Raw genomic sequence first — 22,439 nt, 5'->3', positions numbered from 1 at the left:
TAATGTACTGTATTGCATTAATTGGTTTCCAAATATTGAACAAGCCTTGCATCTCTGAGATGCATGGTGTATAATTATTTTTATGTATTTGTGGATTCTATTTGCTAGTATTTTTCTAAGGATTTTTGTGTCTATATTCATGAGGCATATTGGCATGTAGCCTTCTTTTTTTAACTTTTTCTGGTTTTGGAAGTATCAGAGTAATACTGGCTTTATAGAATGAATTGAGAAGTGTTTGATTTGGACTTATGACAACAATTTTGTGCAATCTCTTATTTATTTAGAGATGAGGTCTTCCTATGTTGCTCAAACTCCTGAGCTCAAGGGATCCTCCTGCCTCATCCTCCCACAGGGCTGGGATTACAGGTGTGAATCACCATACCTGACCAATTTTGGGCAATTTTAAATACAACAATAATGGATATGATGAAAGACTATCACTGATAATAATAAAGTCAAATTTCATATTCTACATGAAAATTAGATGATTTTAACTCATAGAGAAGTCGTTTATGGATGCCTATAGAGGAAAAAGAGTGTTCCCCTATCTGAACTTGTGCCATGGCACTCCAGGCCTTTAATTCACATACTTCTTAGATTTATTAAATCAAGAGGTGGGTGGGAGGTGGGAGATATAGGAAGGTGCAGTCCTTTTCCTCATTACTGACTCTCACACACATTTGAAGCTGTTTCCCCTGCCTGTCTATGATCCAGAGTTTTCTTTTCAAATTTTCTTTTCATAGCAAATAAGTTAGATGCATAGTCACTTTGACTCATCATGATGAAATTGAGATAGAAACTCTTCTGTAATAGTAGGCATTTATTTTTACAAGTTTGTAGTTATAAGATTTACAGAAGTTAATGAACCGTGAAACAAAGTCTATTTTAAACAAAAAATAAATGGGGAAGCCACAAAGGGAATGCAGGTGCCAAAAATCACTGGCTATTCAAATTCTCTCCTCTCCCCAGGCTAGAGTGCAGAGAAGCTAAGATGGGTTTCCATGAAAGGAACAATTTCGATTTCTCTGGCAGTGAGAACAGGGTACCCTAAAAGATACGGGAATAGTTACTCATATCACATCTTTATTTAACCCATCTGGCTAGTCTGGAGATTAGTAGTGGGTAATTGTAGAATTAATCAGGCTGTGCTTCGAACTGAAGCTGCTATTCCAGATGATGCTGTTTTCCTACAGCAAATCAACATAGCCCCCTGGCACCTGGGATACAGCTATTCATTTGCCAAATATTATTTTTTCCCATTCAGCAGAGAACACTAGAAGCAGCTTACTTTCATCTGGCGGGAACAGAAGTACAACCTTAGGACTATATCTATTCTCTGGCTCACTGTCATAATCCACGTTGAATGGAGCTTGATTGTTGTGAATGTTGTGCTGGTTTATTACACTGATGACATATGTACTGGACCTGATGATCTAGAGGTAGCGAATACTCTAGATGCTTTATTAAGATACAAGTACACCACAGGGCAGGAGATAAGCCCCATGAAAACTCAAGAGCCTGAACCTCAGCAAAGTTTTTAGATGGTCTGGGCCACGTTGGGTATTCAACATGTTGTTGTACCGCTTACCACCTACCACTCAGAAAGAGGCACGGCATTTGGTGTGGATGTTTGAATTTTGTAGGCAACATATGCTACATTTAATTGTGCCGCACCAATGCACTCAGCAAGTCATCTGTAGGGTTGCATGTTTTCGGGGAGAGATCCAGGGCAAGAAAAGGCTCTGTGACAGGTCCAGGCCACTTGACCCTTATGACCATGTAGATTCAACAGGTACAGGACCTTTGACACATTGGGAGGCTACACGGAGCCTCTGGCAAGTCCCAGTAGGAGAAACACACAGCAAAGCCCTAGAGTTTTGAAGTAAACCATGCCCTCTACCACAAAAGAAGTATTTTCCTTTTGACCAACAGCTTCCAGCTTGCTCCTGGGCTGTGGCAAAGTCTGAATGCTTGACCATGGGGCACCAAAGAACCATGGAACTTCAGCTGCCACTGATAAATTTGGTGCTATTTCGTCCTCTTTTGGAAGTGGAATATTTGAGACCAGACTCAAGCAGGTCTGGAAGGTACAGGAAAGTTGCTAGAGCAGGTGGCTCACATCTTTGTGGCCCCTGCTGCTGCATGATCACCATTCCCTGGACTCACACCCAGAATGTCGTAGGGAGTTCCTCATGACCAGGTCTATTGGTGAAGGTTTCAAAAGGAAGCAAACAGTAGACTCAAGGGGTTGAAATGAGGAAAGTATAATTAAGGGATTTTTTTTTTTAACAGAGGTGTAAGCAAGACTTAGAGAATTAGCAATGCATAGTGGGGCTCTCAGGGACTGGCAACAGTTGATATGGCCACAGCCACTGCTAAGTGCTCAAGCTGCCCACAGGCAGAGACAAACAACCCCTAATAACATAGCATTCCCTGGGGGGACCAGACAGCCACCTGGACTGCCATCTGGAAGGGGCAGCAATTTTTTCTCACTTGAACAGGTACTAATTTTGTACATGGATTCACTTTTTTAAAATTCACATTTCTGCTGGCACTGCTGCCCATTGACTTACTGAACCCATTATTCACACTGACATTATCTCACACAAGAAAATCATTATAAGCCAGTGTGCCCGTGCTGAGGGACTCCACTAGTGTTACCATGTTAGCTCATCACCCTGAAGCATCTGGCCTGATAGGATGGGAGGTTGGTCATTCTGTTGAAGATGCTAGCAAACGTCACACAGATGATACCCACAAAAAGCAGAGGGTGGTGCTTAAGTGGATGGGCTCTTGACACAGCTCTGGCTGCCTATGGATGATTTTCTCGTGTGGCTCTCGACAAGTGACACTGTCATCCTGTTTTTCATTTTAGTAACCTGCAAAATTGAGATAATAATAAGAGCCCTTTGACAGGGTGTTGTGTGGATTCAATGAGATAACGCCTGGAAAGTGCTTAGCACAATCGCTGGCATGGTGTTAGCTTGGCAGTAAGGAAGGTCACAAGTGTTAGGTGCTCATGATTGTTATTTTTACTTAGCGTGGTCAGCACACTAGTTGGCACAATCAACTTTAGATCCATCTTTTAAAACCTTCGAGTCAAAGAGATTGCAAACAGCACTACCTTTTGAGTTTGGGTCATTTGGGTTCATTAAGACATTTAGACCGTTTAGCCGGCAAAGCTTATCACTGAATACAACGATCTTTGGGGGAGGGACATAGAAAGCACACTACTGCGCAAGCAATCAAGTGGAATAGGGAAGTCCAAGAGGAGTCTTGCTTTTGTTTCTCCGTGAACTATGCACATGGCAGATGCGGGTGGTACTTGGGTTTCAGCTCCAGGGTCCCTGTGACCCAGGGACCAGCCCGTTTGGCGTGGCGGATTGGGGATGGGGCATGAGGGCAACAGGTTCCAGGCTGTGCTCCCATTAGGTCGCAGGGCTCCTTCCGAGCGCTTTCTCGTGACCCTGGGTGAGAGTGGCAGGCGCCCTGCTGCGTAGGCTCCCCCCCACCCCGGGCACAGCCGCCGGCGGAGCTGCAGTTGCTCGAAGGGGCTTCCCAGGCTTCGCTGCTTGCTTTTCCCGCCGTCTTGGGTTGCGGGCGGCGTCGGTTCCCTCCCCGGGGGCCGCGGCGGCCGGAGGCGGGGGTCGCAGCGGCCGCTCGGGGCGGCGCTGGGCGGGCGGGCGCTGGGCCCGCCCCGCCGGCATCCTTGGCCCGACTTCCTTCTGCCGCGGGCGGCTGGCCCAGCTGGAGGAAGCGGCGGCGGCGGCCACGATGAGTGCGGGCGACGCAGTGTGCACCGGCTGGCTCGTTAAGTCGCCCCCCGAGAGGAAGCTACAGCGCTACGTGAGTAGGGGCGCCGCCACCCGCCCGGCCTTCGCGTCCCGGGGCACCCGCCCGCGGGGCGGCCGCGGGGAGCCGCTGGGCTCTGGGCGCGCCAGGCGCAGCCGCTCCCAGCGCCCGGGACTGCGGGCGAGGCCGATGGACGGAAAGCGAAATCGCACGTCGAGCCAGCTTCGCCGCTGTGCTAGGCAGCGGGCCGGAGACCAGGTGGCGCCTGCCCGCGGGGCTCAGGGACTCCAGACCGCCGCTGACTCTAGCGGAGGGAGGCGGGTTGGGGCTGAAACCTCAGGCGCCAGTCTCCGTACAGGAGCGGCCAGGGAGACATCTCGAAAGCGTGCCCCTTTCTTTGGCTGGGGGTGGCTCTGAGACCCATCGCCCCGCGAAGTAGACGCGGCAGGGGATAGGGAGACTGACAGCCAGAGGGGAATTGCCTGCATTCCCCCTGGACCGTAAGGAGTAAGGAGTGCTGCTCTTGTAGCTGTCATCGGACACTGCTGTCTGGAACCCTACACAGTGTAACTCGTTTCTCATCGTGTAACTCGTTTCAGCTTCTTCTTAATGCTGACACCGCGCTTTTATAGTGCCAGCTGGACAATTGACTTTTACTAGTATGAAATTAGGAATACTTGGAAGAGCGTATCTTCCTACATATTCCATTACCGTTTTAAGATGTACCATCGACACCTCAAACGTTCATTATCTCCATCAGCGTCCTCACGATAACGTCTTAAAAACATTCTGCTTAAAGACCTGATTGCTACTCAGTGTTTTTCAGCCATTAGGAAGAACCACTTCAGTCCCCAGGGAGTTGCATATAAATAGCTATTAGGACTTCTTGCTTTTTTTAGGCTGGGAGTAGCTGGATGGATTCATCTTGTTCTCAATTCCTAATTTCTCTGCAACTTCACTGCACGGTGGTAGGAACAAACTCGCGCATGTCTGCGCTCATCCAAAGCAGCCCACCCCAAATGTGGTTCAGCCTTGTGCTCTTGTCTATACAGTGCTCTCAAACTGCTGTCCTCTTCTGGCCAAATTTCACAACTGTTTTTGTTCCCACATAGATGAGGCACATATTGTGTGGAAGTTCAAGAGGTGGGATTAGAAAAAGACTTTAATAATGTATGAATCCTTCCAGAATGTGTGGCAGGAGATTTTCCTGAACATGGAGTTGCTCAAGCCCTCTTTCCCCATTCACATCGGGCTAGACAGTGTGTGTTTCTCTCTTAGGGGTCTTTGAAAAGATTTTTGTTGTTTGTTCTGCAGAACAGAACTTTAGAGGAAGGTTGTTCTATTTAGCACGTGAATATCAGGAGTGCATAAATACTGAGATTTCTCTAAGTGCCAGTGTGTCCCTACATCATTTGCTTTTGAGTCCAGGAGTCCATAAGCACAGGGTCCAATATCTCTTGGCCTCTGCATTATCCAGCTGCTTCCTTAACTGTGAAGCTACTCAAAGGAGGCAAGAGAAGAAAACCTGCTCCCATCACCTGCGTGAGCAGGTGAGGCTTTTGTCACACAGTAGTGCTCTTAGTGTTGACTCAGGATGGGTTTCCTTGTTGTCCTTTGGAATGACAGACATTTTAAAGGTTCACTATGCAGTTTCAGTAGATGATACAGAAAGATGCCCCTGGAGGGCAAAGATTATAGAATATTTTATTTCCCAGTCTTTTTTTGTATCTTAAGCAGACTGGCTTAGGGAAGTTTATTAGTATTTCATCAACTTTGGGAAGGCATGAGTGTGTGTGCCTATTATCACACGTGGTTCATTCCTTTAGGGGATGTGGCAAGAGTGGACACTGCGCAGCTTACAGATATGTGGGGCGTGTGATGATGGGGCAGTGACTAGACTTAAGACACAAGAGTACCTAGGTGTCATCTTACCAACACTGCAAGACATAAACCTTGATGTTTGGGAACTGTCTCTAAGAAAGATCATATATAGTCAATGCTTTTTTCGCTGACAGGCATCTGTCCCTGGAACACACCACAGAAAGAATTCTTTTTCCTCTCATAGCTAAATTCTGCAGGAATCTTTTTCACCACTAGATGGTGATCATGTGTCACTTCGACGGGGCCTGGATAGGGCTGTTACAGCTGCTTAAATTCAATTCCTGTCACTCCCTCCCGTTAACGGAGCGCTAACTCCGAACTAGGCCCTGTGTTACAGGCTGGGAAGACAGAAAAAAAAGACTTGATTCCAGTTTATAGTTTAACATTTATAATAGTAACATAGCAAAACTAGTTATTGGCACAACCAGGGCAATAACTCAGTTATTCGTGCTGCCAGGCCAGCAAGCAGCACTCCATCAATGTTTGCTGTTACAAATGGAAGCTCAGGCAGTTTTTAGGTAAACCTTTCAGACCAAAGTAGGCTTGTACTTCATCCACTTGAATCCATCAGTGAAGACAATCAGAAAGTTATTTTTTATCACTGCTCTTTTAAAAGATAGTTATTTTCATCTGTATTTTTTGTTTCACAAGAAATATATTCTTATGTTAATAAATAGAATGAAAAGTGAAGACCCCCTTTAAATTTCCCCTACCCCCCTACCTTCCCTTTGCTCTCCTCCTTATTCCACTCCTCAACCCAGGGATAACAACTGTGAGCCGTTCAGTGAGTACCATTCTACAAAATTTTTCAGAAAATACATAATTTTCTTTTTGCACAACTGGGATGTTTGTTCACAAACATCCTGGACATCTTTCCAGGTTAGTACATATAGATTTACTTCATTCGTTAAAGCATTGTCAAATATTCATTGTAATACATACAATATAACAATTTCTCTATCGGTGAACATTTGGCTTGCATCTATTTTTATCCATTTTAAAGAGTCCTATAATAACAGTGATAATAAAGCTATAATAGTTCACTTTTATTGAATGTTTATATGTGCCAGGCACTACACTAAGAACTTGTATTAACTCATTTAGTTTTCAAAACAATGCCAAGAGCCAGGCACTGTTTTTGTCCCTGGATATAGGTTCTCTGGATATAGGTTCTTTGTTGCATATTTAATTTGCAAATATTTTCTAGCAGCCCATAGTTTTTGTCTTTTCATCCTCTTTTGAAGAACTAAAATTTAAAAATTTTAATGAAATCCCCAATACAATTTTTCTTTTATGAATCATGGATTTAATGTCAAATCTAACAACTCTTCATCTAGCCTAAGATCCTTTGTCACCCAGCCTTGACCTCTTGGGCTCAAGTGATCCTCCCACCTCAGTCTCCTGAGTAGCTGGCACTATAGCTGCTCCCCACCATGCACTGCTAATTGTTGTATTTTTTGTAGAGAGGACAGGATTTCTCCACGTTGCCCACAGGCTGGTCTCCAACTCTTGGCCTCAAGTGATCCTTCCACCTTGGCCTTCTAAAGTGCTGGGATTACAGGCGTGAGCCAATGCACCCGGCCTCTGAAAGTTTTATATTTTTATATTTTATATTTAGATCTATGATCCATTTTGAGTAAATTTTATAAAAGCTGTGAGGTTTGTATCATGGTTTCTTTTCTTGCATACCGATTTCATTTGTTCCAGTACTATTTATTGAGTAGACTGCCTTTATTCCATTGATTTACTTTTGAAACATCATCAAAAACCAATTTACCTGAAGGGCACAGTGGCTCACGCCTATAATCCCAGCACTTTGGGAGGCTGAGGCTGGAGGATCTCCTGAGGTCAGGAGTTCAAGACCAGCCTGGCCAACATGGTGAAACTCTGTCTCTACTAAAAACACAAAAAAAATTAGCCAGGCATGGTGGTGGGCACCTGTAATCCCAGCTACTTGGGAGGCTGAGACAGGAGAATTGCTTGAACCCCAGAGGTGGAGGTTGCAGTGAGCTGAGATCACACCATTGCACTCCAGCCTGGGCGACAAGAGCAAAACTATCTAAAAAAAATCCATTTACCATATCCATGTAGATCTATTTCTGGATTCTCTAGTCTGTTCCATTGATCTATTTGTTCTATGCCAACAACATGCTGTTTAATGACTAATGACTGTAGCTTTACAATAATTCTTGAAATCAGGTTATTTTAGCCCTCAAACTTTTTCTTTCTCAGAGTTGTTTTGGCTATTTTAGGTCCTTTGTTTTTCTATGACAATTTTAGGATTGGTTTGTCAATTGATTTCACTGACCTCATATCCCATAGCCTTGCTAAACTCACTTATTAGTTCTAATAGCCTTGTCTGTAGTTGCAACCTGCAATACTATAAATGTTGCACAGAAATGACGAGAGCAGACATTCTTGACTTTTTCTTGATTTTAGAGGGAAAGCATTCCATTTTTCACCTTTTAAGTATGTTAGCTGTAGGCTTTTTGTAGGCACCTTTTACCAAATTGAGGAAGTTCCCCCATCTTGCTAGTTTGCTGAGGCTTCTTCTCATGAGTTGGATTTTGTTGTGTTTCCTGCATCTATAAAAATGATGATATGTTTTTTATTTTTTAGTCTGTTACTATGGTGAATTACACTGCTTGGTTTTAAATGTTGAACCAACCTCAAACTTCTGGGATAAACTTCAGTTGGTTGTAACATATTATTCTTTTCATATATTTCTGGATTTGCTTTGCTGATAGTTTGGCTGAAGATATTTGTGTCTCTGTCCATGAGGGATATCGGTCTGCAGTTTTCCTTTTTTATGCTATCTTTGGTTTTGATATTAGCATAATGCTGGCATCATAAAATGAAATCAGAAGTTCTCCCTCCTCTTGTATTTTCTGAAAGATGTTGTGTAGAATTGGTATTCCTTCTTCCTTAAATGATTGGTAGAACTCACCATTGAAAACATCTGGGCCTATACTTTTCTTTTCGGGAAGGCTATCAACTACAAATTTTCTTTCTTTCTTTTTTTTTTTTTTTTTTGAGATGGAGTTTCACTCTTGTCACCCAGGCTGAAGTGCAGTGGCACGATCTTGGCTCGCTGCAACCTCCACCTCCTGGGTTCAAGAGATTCTCCAGCTTCAGCCTCCCGGGTAGCTGGGATTACAGGTGCCCGCCACCATGCCTGGCTAATTTTTGTATTTTTAGTAGAGACAGGGTTTTGCCATGTTGGCCAGGCTGGTCTCAAACTCCTGACCTCAGGTGATCCACCCACTTCGGCCTCCCAAAGTGCTAGGATTACAGGTGTGAGCCACTGGGCCCGGCCAAATTTTATTTCTTTAATAGATATAGGGCTATGTGGGTTATCCATATCTTCTTGAATGAGTGTCGTTAGTGTCTTTCAAGGCTTTTCTCTATTTTGTCTAAGTTCTTGAATTTATTGGCAGAAAGTTGTTCATTATGCTCCCTTATTATCCTTTAAATGCCTGTATGATTTGTAGTGATGCCTCAGTTTTCATTTATTACATTAGTTTTTAGGAACCATCCTTTGGTTTCGTTTATTTTCTCTACTTTCTCCCTGCTTTCAATTTCATTAATTTATCCTCTTATCTTTATTATTTTCCTCCTTTTGATTGCATTGGGTTTAATTTAATCACTTCTTTATCTAGTTCCTTAGGGAGGAAACTTAAATTACTGATTTGAGACCTTTCTTATTTTCTAATATAAGCATTTAATGCTATAATCTTCCTTTTTTTTTTCTTTCTGAGACTGAGTCTCGCATTGTCACCCAGGCTGGAGTGCAGTGACACGATCTTAGCTCACTGCAACCTCTGCCTCCTGGGTTCAAGCAATTCTCCTGCCTCAGCCTCCTGAGTAGGTGGGATTACAGGCACCTGCCACCATGCCTGGCTAATTTTTGAATTTTTAGTAGAGATGCGGTTTCACCATATTGGCCAGGCTGGTCTTGAACTCTTGACCTCAAGTGATCCAGCCCACCTTGGCCTCCCAAAGTGCTGGGATTACAGGCGTGAGCCACCACACCTGGCCAATCTTCCTTCTAAGCACTACTTTAGGTGCATCCCACAAAATTGGATATGTTGCATTTTCATTTTAATTCATTTCAAAATATTATTTAATTTTCCCCTGAGATTTCCTCTTTGATCCAAGGGTTGTCTGGAAGTTTATGTAATTTCCCAATATTGGAATTTCTAGATATCTTTCTATTATTAATTTCTAGTTAAATTCCATTATGATCTAAGAACAAACTCTATATGATTTATATTCTTTAAAATTTGTTAAATGTATATCATGGCCCACAATATAGTTTCACTTCATGTACATAAGCACTTGAAAAAATATGTATTCTTCTGTCATTGGGTAAAGTGTTCTATAAATGTTAATTAGGCCAGGTTGGTTGTTAATGTTATTCAGTTCTTCTGTATCCTTACTGATTTTCTGTTCACTTTTACTCTCAGTTACTGAGGGAGGAATGTGAAAGTTTCTATCTGTAATTGTAGGTTTGTCCACAGTGTCCACATTTCTACCTCCAGTTCTATTTGTTTTTACTTCACATATTTTGATGCTCCATTTCTAGTTATACACATTTGGAACTACTATGTTTTCTTGGGGAATAGAAGCCTTTTTCATTATTTAATGTCTTGCTTTGTCCCTGATGCTATTCCTTGTTTTGAAGTCTATTTTCTTCTTTCTATTGTCTTTTTGATAATAGCTTTCTTTTGATATGTGCTTGCATGGTGTATCTTTTTCCATTCTTTTACTTCTAACCTCTCTGTGTCTATATTTGATGTAGGTTTCTTATATACAGCATAGAGTTGGGTCTTGCTTTTTAACGCCTTTTTTTTTTTTTTGAGATGGAATCTCACTCTGTCGCCAGGCTGGAGTGCAGTGGCACGATCTCGGCTCACTGCAAACCCCGCCTCCTGGGTTCACGAAGTTCTCCTGCCTCAGCCTCCTGAGTAGCTGGGATTACAGGCACGCGCCACCACACCCGGCTAATTTTTGTATTTTTAGTAGAGATGGGGTTTCACCATGTTGGCCAGGATGATCTCGATCTCTTGACCTCGTGATCCGCCTGTCTCGGCCTCCCAAAGTGCTGGGATTACAGGTGTGAGCCACCACACCCAGCCTCTCACCTTGTTTTAATTGGCATATTTAGTTCATTCACATAAAGTATGATTATTGAAATGTTTATGTTAAAATACACCATCTTGCTAGCTGTTTTTCATTTGTTCTATCTGTTCTTTGTTTCTTTTCTCCTCTGTTTCTGCCTTCTCTTGGGCTAATAGAGCCTTTTTTATTATTCCATTTTATCTCCATTGTTAACTTACATTTCATAACTTCATATTTTTGCAGTTACCCTGGAGTGTAAATTATACATTTTTAACTAGTTGCAGACTTCCTTTAAATAATATTATATCATTATAATATTAGTAGTATAAGGACATTGGAATAGTATATTCCCAATTCCATTCTTATATTCTTTGTGCTGTTCTCATGCATTTTACTTTTACATGTGCTATAAACATATGATACACTACTACTAATTTTGCTTTAGACAACCAGTTATCTTTTCAGTCAATTAAAACAAAGAGAAAAAACTAAACTTTTATTTTTCTTTTATTTATTCCATTTCTTTATGTAGGTTCAAGTTTCTGTCTGCTATCATATTCCTTCTGCCTGAAGAACTTCCTTCAGCATTTCATGTAGTTTAGGTCTGCTGGCAGTGACTTCTCTGTTTTGTTTGTCTGAGAAAGTCTATTTCTCCCTCATTTTAAAAAATATTTTCACTGGGCATAGAATTATGGGTTGACAGTTTAAAAATTTTGCTTTGTTTTGTTTTTCTTTTCAGCACCTTAAAGATGTCACTTTATCAATCAGGAAATACACACACACACACACATTAATACATTTAGCTTGATCCAATATTGTATTCTGTCTTCCTTGGCTTAACATCCTGGGAACCCATTTCCACAGATTTCAGTGGTTTTTAAAGACAGCTTTATTGAGGTATGCGTGTGTGTATGTGTGTGTGTGTATATATATATATATATATATATATATATACACACTATAGAATTCACCCATCATAAGTGTACAGTTGGTTGACTTTGAGTAAATTTATACAATTATGCAACCATCACTGTGGTCTAGCTTTAGACCATTTCTATCCCCACGAAAAATTCCCTTAGCCTATTTGCAGTCACTGCTCACTCCTATCTCTAGCCCCAGGCAGCAACTGATCTGCTTTCTGTCTCTATAGATTTGCCTTTTCTGGAAATTTCATATAAGTGGAATAATAGACTATGTGGTCCTTTTATGTCTGGCTTCTTTCCCTTAGCATTGACCCCACAGCAGCCAGTGTACTTTCTGAAATTCATTTAAAGTAGAAGCTGTGGCCATTGATATGAGATCTTTCTTATTTTCTAATACAGATGGTTCCTGACTTACGATGGTTTGACTTATGACTTTTTTTGCTTTACGATGGCATGAAAGCAACACTCATTAGTAGAAACTATACTTCAAATTTTCAATTTTGATTCAAAATTCCTTATAACTATTATAAAATAGGCTTTGTGTGAGATGATTTTGCCCAACTGTAGGCTAATGTAAGTGTTCTGAGCACATGTAAGGTAGGCTAGGCTAAGCTATGAAGTTCGATAGGTTAGGTGTATTAAATGCATTTTTGACTTAGGGTATTTTCAACTTATGATGGGTTTCTTGGGATGTAACTCCACTGTAAGTTGAGGATCAACTGCATATACATTTAGTGCTACAAATTTCCCCCTTGGCACTGCTTTAATGGCATTCCACAAATTCTGGTGATATGTTGTATTTTTGGTTTTATTCACTTCAAGATATCTTCTAATTTCCCTTGTAGTTTTTTTCTGTGACCTGCGGGTTATTTAGAAATGTATTGTGTAATTTCCAAATATTTGGGAATTACCTAGATATCTTTCTGTTTTTTACTTCTAATTTCAATTTGTGGTTGGTTGAACCTATGGTTGATGGAACCCACGAGATATGGTTTGGCTCTGTGTTTCCACCCAAATCTCACCTTGAATTGTAATCCCCATAATCCCCACATGTCAAGGGCAGGACCAAGTGGAGGTAATTGATAAGCAGATTATGGGGGCAGTTTCCCCCATGCTTCTCATGCTATCGAGTGAATCTCACGAGATATGATGGTTTTATAAAGGTCTGGCATTTCCCCTGCTTGCACTCACTTCATCCTGCTGCCCTGTGAAGAGGGTACCTGTTTCTCCTTTGCCTTCTGCCATGATTGTACATTTCCTGAGGCCTCCCCAGCAATGTGGAACTGAGTCAATTAAACCTTTTCCTTTTTTCTTTTTTTTCTTTTTTTTTTGAGATGGAGTCTTGCTCTGTTGCCCAGGCTAGAGTGCAGTGACGTGACCTCGGCTCACAGCAAGCTCCGCCTCCCAGGTTCAAACAATTCTCCTGCCTCAGCCTCCCGAGTAGCTGGGATTACAGGCGCCTGCCACTGCACCCGGCTCATTTCTGTATTTTTAGCAGAGATGGGGTTTCACCATGTTGGTTAGGCTGGTCTTGAACTCCTGACCTCGTGATCCACCCGCCTCAGCCTCCCAAAGTGCTGGGATTACAGGTGTGAGCCACCATGCCCGGCCCAACCTTTTTCCTTTATAAATTACCCAGTCTTGGGTATGTCTTCATGGCAGTGTGAGAACGTACTAATACACCACATATATTAGTCTGTTTTCACACTGCTAATACAGACATACCAGAGACTGGGCAATTTACAAAAGAAAGAGGTTTAATGGGCTCAAAGTTCCACGTGGCAGCGGAGGCTTCACAATCATGGTGGAAGGTGAAAGGCACGTCTCACATGGCAGCAGACAAGAGAAAGAACTTGTGCAGGGAAACTCCCCTTTATAAAAGCATCAGATCTTGTGAGACTTATTTGCTATGGTGAGAATAGCATGGGAAAGACCCGCCTCCATGATTCAGTTATCTCCCACTGGTCCCTCCCACAACATGTGGGAATTATAGGAGCTACAATTCAAGATGAGGTTTGCGTGGAGACACAGCCAAACCATATCTCCGTGGATGCATTCTCTAGTAGGTAGAGGCCAGGGATGCTGCTAAATATTCTGCAATGCACAGGACAGTCCTCCACCACCATGAATTTGGCCCAAATGGGTCCAAGTGGTGCCAAGAGGGAGAAATTCTGTTCCAGATTGAACAGTGAATTCCTTCAGCTTAAGTGAGAATTCTGTTGATAGATATCTACTTTAATTCTTTCCTGTTATGGTGAAGAGGAAGGCCAGGGACCTGGGTTGGCTATACAGGTAGCTTGTTTTCTGGGTCGTGGGCTACCTCAGCAACTGGAAGTCTCTGTGCTTAGGATCACCACTAAGGGAGGGATCTCCTCCATGAGTCCTATATACCGTGGGAAGGGATTGTCATCCCTCTTTGGAAGTCAGATCACTTGGGCGCCTTGTGACCTCCACTCTCTGATGGGCTCAAGAAAATGAAGATTTTGTGTTTTGTCCAGCTTTTCTCGTCATAGTGGGAAGGATGTTCTTTGCATCTTTTTACATTCCTAGAAGCGGAGAACCCTTATATTTCTTTTCTGAGACAAGTTTCTTGATTTTCTTTTCAGATATATTCCATGCATATACAAGCACATATACTTCCCCATTTTTTGCACAAATGGTAGCACACTATACTCACTATTTTGTAACCTTCTTTCTTAGTAATGTATTTTGGAGATTGGTCCATATCAGTCCATAACAGCTTCATAATATTTCACTATGTGGAGATACTATGATAGAACTTCTCTTGTTTCCAGTCTCATGCTGCTGTAAACAATACTGTGGTAAATATCTTTGTACATTGGTCTTTGTGGTTATGTGCAATTATGCTTGTAAAAAAACTCTTAGAAGTTGAATTGCTGAGTTGAAGTGCATGTAAACGTATAATGCCAATTTTTACTCTCAGCAACAGAGTATGAAAGTGCTTGTCCTCAAATACAGTGTACTGTTAAATGTTTTTATCTTTGAAAAATCAATAGATGATAAATGGTATCTTGTTTTAATTAAATTTCTTTGTGAGTGAGGTTGAACATCTCTTCAAGTATAAAAGCCATTTATATTTCTGTTTCTAGAAAATTATCTTAAATGTAACCTAAATCTTAAATCCTTCATTGGGTCTGTTTTGGGGCAGTTTTGTTGATCTTCCTGTCAATTCTTCTACTTTTGACTTAGTTTTAAAAATTGCTACCAAATAGGTAATGCAGTCATGTTTCAAAAATTAAAAAATATATTTTAAATGTTTGATGAAAACTTCTTCCACCTCTGTCTTCATCCACCCTATTTACCCTTACCCCCAAATAACCATTTTTTAATTTTTTTCTTTAATCTTTTCAGTATTTCTTTATATGAACACAAGGAAATACATATACAGCTTCTTATTCCTCCTTTTCTTACACAAAGGATACACAATGTTCTGTACATTAGTCTGTTCATTTAAAAATTTATCCTAGAATTGTCTCCATGTCAGTGGCCAGAGTTCATCTTTTTTCTTTTATTGATTTCACTTAATATAATAACCTCCAGTTCCATCCGTGTTGCTGTGAATGACAGGATTTCATTCTTTTTTATGGCTGAATTGTATTCCATTGTGTGTATGTACTACATTTTCTTTTTCCATTCATCCATTAATGGACACTTAGGTTGATTCTGTAGCTTGGCTATTGTGAATAGTGCTGCAATACACATGGATGACGTGAGTATACTTTAAGTATGGTGTAAATATGTAAAAACAGCTTCTGTTAATGAGTTTCAGGGCATGATACTGAGAAGCTTTGTTTTTTTAAATCATATATCTTTAATAAAAACTTTAATTTTTGACACTGGGCTCCCACTCCCTACTCCCCCAAAACCTTATCTTTAGTGGGCATGTCATTTCAGGTAACTAGATGATGATTTAATTAGGCAGATAAAAAATACTGTTGTGGGATCTGCCGAAGCAATCTTGAGGTTAAACTGTCAGGAAAGATGATCAGAATCTGTACCTTCATTGTAATGGAGACTGGAAAAGAAAGGATCCATCATTTCTTGCTTCTATAACTGGAGTTGGTCTCTTCTCTCCCAGGAACTTATAAGGTTGGGAATTCCCCAAATATAGAAAAAGGTGCAGATGCTGGGTGGCCAAAACAACTGACAATGTTACTCCAGATTGCCACTTAGATTCTGGAAGTCAGGTTGATTGGGATGGTATTTGAAGATATCCTTTTTAAAAAAATCTTTCCTAGGCAAGGCGACTTAGTCCAGGGTAATAATGTGAATGCAGCAGAAGGGAAAATATGAGAATATTTTAGAGAAATAATCAATGGGAAATGTTGATTGCTTAATTATAAGGTATGTGAGAGAGGGCGTAATTAAAGATTTTGAACTTGACAGGAGTAGGGATGAGGAGAAGGGTGATTAGCCCAAGATGAATTACAGCAACTCCAATGCTGGCCACATTTTTGCCAGCCATTTGTTATCTGGACACTTCCAATGACAGGAAACCGGTTACATAATATGCTGCCCAAATAATCGTGTGATAGTTCTGACTGCAAGAAATTGGTCCTGGTGTTAACCTCCTTAGAATATACGGAACACCTCTAATTCTTTTTCAATTTGAGAGCCCTGCAAATATCCAATCTAAATGTTGCCAGCTTACTCAGTCATTCCTTAGGATAGAACAGAGTTCTGAGTTCCCTCACTGTCCTGTATATTTCCTCTGAACTGGTACCAGAACTAAATAAACTTCTCCAGGACCATCATTGCTCATCTGGACATCGTGCTTCTGAGAAAGCAGCTGGAGATTCCATTAGCTTTGTTCTGGCAGCCACGCCACACCGTTGACTCACACTGAGCTTCCTGTCAAACGGACTTAGATTTCCTCTGTGTTTCAGCTAAGCTATCTTTTCTCCAGTCTGTTCTTGTGCTATTGCTGTTTTGCTTAAGCCCAGGAACAGGACCTACATTATTACTGTTGAATTTCATCTTTTATTTATTTATTTTTGTAATTGATTCTTTTTTATTTTTTTGAAACAGGATCTCACTCTGTTGCCCAGGCTGGAGTGCAGTGGTGCAATCTCAGCTCATTGCAACCTCCACCTCCCAGGTTCAAGCAGTTCTCCTGCCTCAGCCTCCTGAAAAGCTGGGATTACTGGCGCCTGCCACCATGCCCAGCTAATTTTTGTATTTTTAGTAGAGACGGGGCTTCACCATGTTGCCCAGGCTCGAACTCCTGACCTCAGGTCATCCTCCTGCCTCGGCCTTCGAAAGTGCTGGGATTACACTGTGCCTGGCCTGTAATTGATTTTTTATGCCACATCTTTTTGGACACTGACTATGTCATACAAACACTGTGAGCAAGAGCATGGGAGAAAAGACCCAGTTTGGGGGCAAGCCAGTGAGACTGGTACGTTCAGGCTGGCACATACCGAGTTTGAAGTAACCGTGGGTAAATTTGTCTAGAGCTGAGGGGAGGGACCTGGGCTCCAGATGGAGTTTTGGTGGTTACTGGGGTGTAGGAAGTAGTTAAAGTTATGGGGGTGGATGAGATTATCCAAGGAGGGTGTGATGAGTAAGAAGGAAAAGGACCTAGGGCAGAATTTTGGGAGATACCGCAGTTAGAGAGTAAGAGGAAAAGTGTCAGCAAAACTGAGAAGAGATAAGAGGAGAGACCATTAGAGGCGATGGATAACCCTAAATACCTTGCAGTGGTAATGCCAGTCACCCGTCTTTCCTCCCAGGGCTCTGACTGATAGGGCACAGAGAAGGAATGGACAAGGGGCACAAGATAAGGAAGATGGATGCAAAACAGCTGTTTCATCACTGAAAAAGCTGAATTGGAGAAAGCTACTTGGGCCTGAAGTCTAAGTGGGGCTTCCGAGTCTTTCTGGTGAAGTGGATTCCCAATATTAATGGTTTAGGAAGAAATGGGTAGCAACGACAGCAAGAAGTGTGGCAGTGGAAGAGAAAGGAGATGAGATGGTAGTTAAAAGTGAAAGACGCAAATGGGAGGAAAGTATTTATTCATTTGCAGTGTCAACCAGGAAACCAGTGACCCAGGCTATCAGACCCAGGCCTAATAAAGAAAGAAATACAACCAAGTGATGAGATGGACTCGAAGTCAACAATTTTCCAAAGGGCTAACTACATCTTTAGGGCCTGAAGTGTGTGTTTTAGATGAGTTCTGCCAATAGGTATTTGTGAGATTGAGGATAAAGTGCACAGGTTAGAAGTCTTAATAGGAAAAATCCTTGGACTGGTTCCTCCACAGGCCAAATGCTTTGGGACAAGCTCTCTAAATGGCAGAGAGGTCACTCAGGTCCAACCCTGGCTTATTCTCCCTGCCCCTGCATTTGATGAATACCTTAAACCTTTACCATGAATCGGATACAAGACTTTAAGATCTTAGCACCAAAATACGTACACACCACAGAAAAGCAGAAAGAAAACTTCAAGTCTAGCATTTTACTCTTTTTAAATTGGAAGATGGCAGTATGTGGATCCACTTGGCTCTAGATGATAACAGTCAGCACTCAAATATGTTGTTATTTTCTGAGAGAATAATATAATGAACTCTTCCTAGGTGGTATTATTGTACTTCCATTAGGAGGAAAATCGTATCTGGTTGTCTCCCTTTTTGTGATTGTAGCAGCCACTGATGCTTAATGCTTAAATTGATTAATTCATTAAGGATTACAAATGGTGAGATTCTATTTCTCATTCGCTCCTAATCAAGTGTTTACTCTACCACTCCATCAAAACTGCTCTTGTCAAGGTTGACTAATGTCCTGCGTCATGGGGTTGTTGTGAGGATGAAGTGAGTTATATGTAATGCACTTCATAAGTAGCCAATAAAGGTGACCAATTCATATTGTATTACTAGCACTGCTAGTACTAGTACCACGGAAAGATATTGGAGGATGTGCTCCTCTTCCTACTAGAGACCATTTTGCTTGCATGTTAGAGAGCTGAAAGTGTCTGGGAATGGCATACCCCACTCCTTAATCATGGGAGGGGATGGACAATGTACAGCCTCTGAAGCAGGAACACGCCTGGAATGTTCCAAGAGCAGTGAGCTTGGCTGCAGCCCAGGGAGTAAGGAATGGAGCAAATGAGGTCAGAGTGGTGATGCGAGTAGAGGCCTTACTTTAGCCTTTGGCTTTTCATCTGAGTAAGGGAGGAAGACACCAGAGGGTTCTGAGAACAGAACTGACATGATTTGATGTGAATGGTAACAGGATCACTCTGGCAGCTGCCTGCAAGCTGTAGGGGCCAGGGCAGAAGCAGGGAGACCAGGTGAGGGGCTAGTGCAGTGATACAGGTGAGATGCGTGGAGAGGGGTATATTCTAAAGGTAGAACCGGCAAGATTTTCTGATGGATTGGTTATTCTATGCAAGAGAAAGAAAGAAGTCGAGAATTCCAGTGTCTTGGCCTGAGCAGCTGGAAGGATAGAGTTGCCATGTACTGAGATGTGAAAGCGTGTGGAAGGAACAGGTTTAGTTAGGGAGACCCCAACTACCCCCATGGGCTCCATTCTGGGAAGATGTCTTGTGAACAGTCTGCATTTAATTGTTTTGAAAATTTGCTTTTGGAGTTATAGACTTTAATCTTCATTTCACTCCGACTTGTAAATGGGATGAAGGGAATGGCACTCAAATAATCACAGCACATGAGAGTCCCGAGATTGCCAAAATATAAGCGTAGACTGGGGTGGAGGGGCTTATGTGTGTGGTTTGCTTATTCATACCATAATTTATTCAACCTTTTGATAGATATTTACTTTCTTTCTGATTTTTAGTTATTATGAAGAATGACATTAAGATACATTGCACATGTTTGAACATTTTTGCCAGGCTTATATACGAAGATGTCTCATTTAAAATTAGATATGGATATATAGTTTGGGGCCATTTCTGTTTCTTTTTCTGTGAAATACTGATTCATATATTTTGCCCATGTTTTTCTATTAGGTCATTCATATTTATCTTAACGTCTCATAGAAGCTCTTTTTGTGCTTTGTTTATTACATACACATTTATGTGTAATTCAACATAGAAGATTAAAAGAAAACATAGGAAAATATTTTGATAATCTTGGAGTGGAGAAGGCTTCCAGATCGCATAATACGAGGTTAGCCCCCACTTCAGTCAGACTGGATGTGCTCAAAGCATGCTGGGAAGCCTTGGCTGGGGTGGCTCCAGATCTGCTGTCTCTGTAGCTAAGGGCAAGCGTTAGAGTGGAAACAGCGATCAAAGTCAGTTTCCTTCCCTTGCAAAGCAGCCCCTCTGTTTACTTGTCTGTCTCCCTCCCTGAGCGCCTTGCTCAGCGCTGTCTCCCCAGGGCCTGCAGTGTGATACATCAAAGTCGGGGTTCCTTCCCTTGTGGGTTGTGCCCAGTGCCTGAAAACACAGTGTCTTCCTGCCAAGTAGAGCCTTGTAAGAACGTCCCACTGACCTGCAAAGTGTGTGGGCGAAAACCTTCCCATCCTCCCTCTTAGGCCCTGGACTTCCCTCTGTTACAACATTAGCATTCTGCACAGTGATTATTTGTTTGACTTACTCATATTTGTAGCCTTTCACTGGAGAATTTCTATCCAAGTAATTCAGCCTATTTTGCCTTCTTTGCACATAAGAACGTCACCATGCTCTAGACCAAGCTAAAGCTTTGGCTATTACTTACTAAAAGGCAACAGCAGCAAAGTGACAGCAAGGCCCCCAAAGGGGGTGGCTGCTTTTCTGTCCCCTCCTTTTCTTTAGTTATTTCACCACTAAGTCATGACTTCCTGTTAGAGGCTTCCAGTTCTGGCAGTATTTGGTTCCTATTTCACAAGAAGCCAGTCTGTTACATTGTGGCTTTTAGTGCTAACAAGAAATCAGTGGTTTAGGGTCTTTGGCCAGGAGAACAGTGTCATTAGAAGTTAAACTGAGGTTTAAACAGTAATTTAACCCCACCCAAATTTTCACACCAAATGAGAATTCTAACATCACCTTGCCAAAAAAAAGGTACACTCTTCAAAGTGTTAGCCCCTAAAATGTTAGACTGATCAACATTGTAAGTAAATATAAGAGATGAAAATTATTGTCAGATAATTACCTCCAGGACAGATAACTGACTCGGAAAGTCTTTAGATTTGAGATCTCTTGAGCTATGACCCTTATACCAAATTAGGTAAAGAGCTTACGGTACAAAAAAGAAAATTGTAGATCAATCTCACTTAACGCAGATATGAGAGACGAATTCTAGATATATGTTGTATTTAAATGTAAAGAAAACGAAATAATATAATTTCTAGAAGGGACAATGTGATTGAATCTCAATCTGATCGTGGGGTTGGGAAAACCCTTCTAAACATGATAGCAGAGGAAAAACCATAAAGGAGGAGACAAGGATTTTTGCTACATGAAAATAAAACATATCTCTTTGCTCATTTATTTATTCAGTCAGTTCTCCAACAAATAATCTAGTGAGTGTCTCCTATATGCTGAACACTATTTTAGGTACTTCAAAAACAATACCAACTTATAAGGCAAATGACAAAATGCGAAAGTTTTTCACATCATATGAGGCAAGCAAAGAGTTCATATTCTTCACCTTTATGAGTAATCCTGATCAATGATTAGAAAAAGATCAGCATCACAATTGGAAAATGGGCAACATACATGAACAGCAGTTCACAGACAGTTCACAGCAGTTCACAAAGGGACGTGACACATAAAAAATAACATACATTGAATTGCAAATGAGACTGGTTGGTGGTGTTGTATCTGAGTGTGCATATTGACATATTCTGGACCAGTGCTCACTGATTCATTCAGCAAACATTTTCTGAACCCTAACTTGCACATGTATTCTTGGGAGGAAAGAAAGGGCATTTGGGTCAACAGTGAAGAGGCCAAGAGTTTGTCTGGAACTGTAAACAATAAAGAGTTCTTCCTTCTAGCAGATGTGCTTTGAGCCAAGCAAGTAATGAAACCAAGTTGAAATTGAGAGTGTTCTTTTCCTCTCCAAGTACCTGGGGATAAGTCAGCAGGCAGATGCCCTCTGGGGTCTTAACTTCTCCCACGCTGAGACAGGAGCTTAAATAAACACTGGTGCCCTGTGGTCTCTGATGGAACAGCTTCTATTGACTCAAGGTTATGTGCTGGCCGGGGGCTCGGAGGTGGTTTTGGCAACTTCCTCCAGCCAGAGGAGTACTTAGAACTGATGAACCACCCTGAAAAAATTCATTTGGGGCTGTAGCTGACTGCTGGGTTTCCCACTGACCCTGGGGTGCTGGGACCCTTTCTAGAACGGCTCACTCCTTCCCCTGTCATCTCTTTTCTTCCCTCTCACCCTTAGACTCACACACAACACTTAGGTGTTTCAAGCATTTCTACTTTTTAGGAATTCATATATGGTTAGAAAGCCTTCCCAGCTGCCAGTATTACGTAAGTGTCCACCTCTATTTTTTCAGTACTGTCAGTTTCTTTATTTCAATGTAAATGTTTAATCCAGGAAGAATTTATTTTTATTATATGTGGAATGAGATAGAGATTCATTAATTAATTCAACAAGATTTACTGAGTCCCTGTTAGGCACCAGGCACTGTTGGGACATTTGAGAAAGACTTTCTTCAGTATTAAACGTCAGATTATATTATGTCCGATAACACAAGATACAAGGTTTTCTGAATGCTTTCCAAATTCATGTATTTTAGGAAAAAAAATAGG

At 41.6% G+C, this 22,439-nt stretch overlaps 1 protein-coding gene across 13 annotated transcripts in view; it reads left to right on the top strand.

Annotated features, from left to right (window-relative positions):
• Positions 1 to 3,270: 3,270 nt before the first annotated feature.
• The window catches only part of GAB3 (GRB2 associated binding protein 3), an 82,408-nt gene continuing 63,239 nt past the window's right edge, over positions 3,271 to 22,439 (top strand). For 6 of the 13 annotated variants that reach the window (XM_063804693.1, XM_063804685.1, XM_016947598.3 and 3 more), the window contains exon 1: positions 3,655 to 3,846. In XM_063804693.1, coding sequence (XP_063660763.1) covers positions 3,775 to 3,846 — 72 coding nt within the window. In that variant the 5' untranslated portion in view covers positions 3,655 to 3,774. Of the gene's footprint in view, positions 3,847 to 22,439 lie in introns of all 13 variants that reach the window. The other 7 variants (XM_063804686.1, XM_063804690.1, XM_063804689.1 and 4 more) reach the window with 4 other exon arrangements.

Source organism: Pan troglodytes, chromosome X, assembly GCF_028858775.2.
Source record: "Pan troglodytes isolate AG18354 chromosome X, NHGRI_mPanTro3-v2.0_pri, whole genome shotgun sequence".
In the NCBI taxonomy this organism is placed as follows: domain Eukaryota; kingdom Metazoa; phylum Chordata; class Mammalia; order Primates; family Hominidae; genus Pan; species Pan troglodytes.
This window is presented reverse-complemented; position numbering and strand designations above follow the sequence as displayed.